The following is a 3378-nucleotide window of genomic DNA, read 5'->3' as shown; positions in this document are numbered from 1 at the left end:
TCCACCCCACAATATCAGGCTTCAATATTTTCTAGCTCTAGCATTTCTTGTTTTTAAGTATGTTTGCTTTCACTGTGCTCTTACTAATTTAAAAGGGACCTCAACTGACCTACGTATTCTGTCTACAATGACAAACGGTACTATTCCAGCTTTCTTTTGCTCCCTCGTTGCCAGCATGATTTTAGTCAACCAAGGCCACATCTAAGTGCTGCTGTTTCTCTACCACCATCTCCCCTTTAAGGCTCTTGTTGAAACCCAACTTATGAATCAAACATTTTGCAACCCCTTCTCATAAGTTCCTTTAACTCAACATCTGCTTTTGTACAGTAAAGTGACTTGCAGAATTTTTTCTTTGTTCCATGCTGTATAAATCCAAGTTGCTCATTGAATATTGTTTAATATGAAGTGATCAAAAATAAAGACACATCTAATTACACGAAGTCGGAAAGTGAAGTGCTTGCACAACTTTTAACCCAATGAGCAAAAGTACACAATTCTAAGCATGTCATCAAGTCTGAGACAAGGCCTACTCTATGAATACATCTGAAAATTCCAAATTTAGATTAATTTCAATTAAGGATGAAAATACACAGAAGACAAATGACTCTCACTGTGTGACGATACAAGAAAAGGCACAAATTTTGCGTGGATGTCTTTATTACAGCATTAGCTTCATCAAATGACAAGAGCAACAGCACATCAATAACCCACAGGACAATCATTTGACAAGTTGACTGTACAAGTCAACAAACTATTATGTATGACAGTATGCATTAGCTTCAATTATTTATCGGTTTCTTAAAACTGCAGGATAAAGGATTCACTTAAAACCAGTCACAGTTCAAGAAAAACATACTACAAGCTATTATTCCGTCATTCGCCTTATACAATAGCAAACACTGCTAACCATTAGCTCTTACAGCCAAGTACCTGTATGAAAGCAAATTACTATCTAGTACAATATTTATCACAAATTTGTAGGTTTTAAAAATTTCAACGATTTGGTTTAAATCTGTATGTACAAAACTGCAATTTAAAACAGATTGTAAACTTATTAAAAGGCAAGTCACAACAAAAAAAAAAAGCTCATCACCCGTTAGGTTACCTGTCAAAAGTAAAACTACTTCAATGTGCAACAATAGAGATGTGCTATTAATACAGCAGCAGTTTAAACACTTAAGGAACCATGCAGGCAAAAAAGCAAGAGAAATTAAAAAGCAGACAGTAGCTTGTCTCATTTCCCCATCCTGAGTAGATTTCTATGCTTTAATGTTGTTTTTTTTAAAAAACTACATGCATATCAAAAAAATCTTTGAATCAGATTTCAGCTTTTAAGCACAAATATAATTTATTGTATGTGGCAAGGATATCAGTGAAAGCTGGTTCAAGTCACTTCACTGGATTAGTGATAGTATTAACCCTTAAAAAGGTGACAATGCACGTTACATGTCAAATAACAGAGAGAGATACCAACTACACCTTCATATGTATTGAGTTCATCAGAGAGCCAGTGCAGGCACGATGGGCCAAATAACACCTCTCTGCACCACAGCAATTCACTGTCACTGTCCACCATTTGCTATTATTGAAAATGGCAAACTGAATAACATGCTTTGAGTTACAGTACCACCACTAATCAGTAAACTAAATCATACATACTTTAACTTAAGGCTATGTTACTCCCTCTAATATCTTCTTCAAATAGTAGATCTTGTAAGCAACAATCATTTAGCAACTTCAGATGGTTAAGTGCACATTTAGTCCTGATACCTGGCATTTGCAAATACAAATCCCTATTTATTGGAAAGGTGTTGCAAGTTTTATTGTAATGAATCAGTAAAACATTCATCACCTTAAATGTATATGATGACCGCACCATTTCTCTCCATCATTTTCCAGCAACAGGCACTCATTGGATGGGATCTTCTGTATTGACATCTAGAACATCTCACAATTAAAGATACAAGAGTTATGGCTTCTCTGTAGATGACCTTCATTGACTTCTTTTTAATATATAAAAATGCATTCACTTTTTCAAGTAGCTCCAGACTACCCACAATTGTTTTTGAGGTGCAAATAACAAGATTAGGCTTGTTAGGTGGAGTAATGAAATAAATTCATATTTACTCAATATAACAATTATCCACTGCACAAATCCCCTGAGCATGCTCAGTTAATGCAATGAACTGTAAATGTGCTTCCTCAACAGCAACAACTGTAGTATTCTGATAAAAGGAGTTTCTTCCTACAACGGGGCTTTAAAAGCATGCATATTAAAAAAAAACATCCCATTTATACAATAACAAAACCCTTTTCAAACAGACAGTGGGTAAATTATTAAGTTTCACAATCAGATTTAGTAACTCAGCTTAATTATATAAAAACATAAAAAAAGTGCAAAATAATATTGTACACTCTCTTGTGATAAAAACTTTAATTTGACCTCTGTGTTGTTGGACAGCTTTCTAAACTTTCTTTCCAGGGAAGGAGGTCGGGGTTAACTATGGCAGGTCCTGGGTGATCAAGAAATCAACATTCTCATTCTCAGCTGCGTTTGGTCTTCGAATGTTGAATGAGCCACTGTAGTGTTATATCTGAAATTAATTTGTAGAAAATAATTAGAAATGCAAGTGGCATAATACTCCACAATAAAAGGTGATAAGTCACTGAAAGTCATTTGTAATTGTAAAAGCACAAGCAGCAAATTCCAAATGTGAACCATTCTCAGCATCTACATAATATCTGCATTTGAAAACTGCAAATTTCTTAAGTACATACTGCTCAAATTTTGCAGCCATTTTCAAGATACTTGTCAATGTATACAAAATTAAACTCTAATGTATTAACCAGAATGAAAGCCATTGATCAGGGCAAATACAGAGCAACTGTAAAAATACAATAAGATAATAAACAATTTTTTGATTCTAAAACGTTAAGTAATAAGCACCAGAGAGTTGTCAGTACTACTTGTTCAACATTTTTTTCCTATAAAATACATCACAGGATCAAAGAATCTAATTCATCCCCTGTACAGTAGCATGCATTGCTGAAATGACAAGATCTGGAAAGAATACTTGATTTTTAAATATTCATTCATGGCATGTGGATGTCATGGCATTTATTGCCCATCTCTGATTGGTTAATTTTAACATTTCACAGGGCAGCTCAAAATTAAACAAATCAAAATCAAACTTCCTTCACTTAGTAAACCACTTGGGCGTTAACAATAATTCACCATTTTCATTGTCACCATTAATGGTACTACATACTTTTAATTTTAGATTTGCTTACATGAACTGAACTCATCCTCCCACTGCCTTAGCATACTGCCCGATTGAGGTTGGTTGGCTCGCCGAGCTGGTTTGTTGTTCCGCAGAC

The 3378-nt window shown here is 34.6% G+C and overlaps 1 protein-coding gene across 1 annotated transcript in view; it reads right to left on the bottom strand.

The window, feature by feature from the left end:
- Positions 1–639: 639 nt before the first annotated feature.
- LOC109915209 (ADP-ribosylation factor-like protein 8A) overlaps positions 640–3378 on the bottom strand; it is a 20555-nt gene continuing 17816 nt past the window's right edge. The window contains exon 5 of the mRNA XM_048611988.1: positions 640–2594. Coding sequence (XP_048467945.1) covers positions 2545–2594 — 50 coding nt within the window. The 3' untranslated portion in view covers positions 640–2544. The remainder of the gene's footprint in view (positions 2595–3378) is intronic.

This window comes from Rhincodon typus, chromosome 25 (assembly GCF_021869965.1).
Source record: "Rhincodon typus isolate 14 chromosome 25, sRhiTyp1.1, whole genome shotgun sequence".
NCBI lineage: Eukaryota > Metazoa > Chordata > Chondrichthyes > Orectolobiformes > Rhincodontidae > Rhincodon > Rhincodon typus.
The sequence above is the reverse complement of the archived record's forward strand: the minus strand, read 5'-3'. Positions and strand labels throughout refer to the sequence as shown.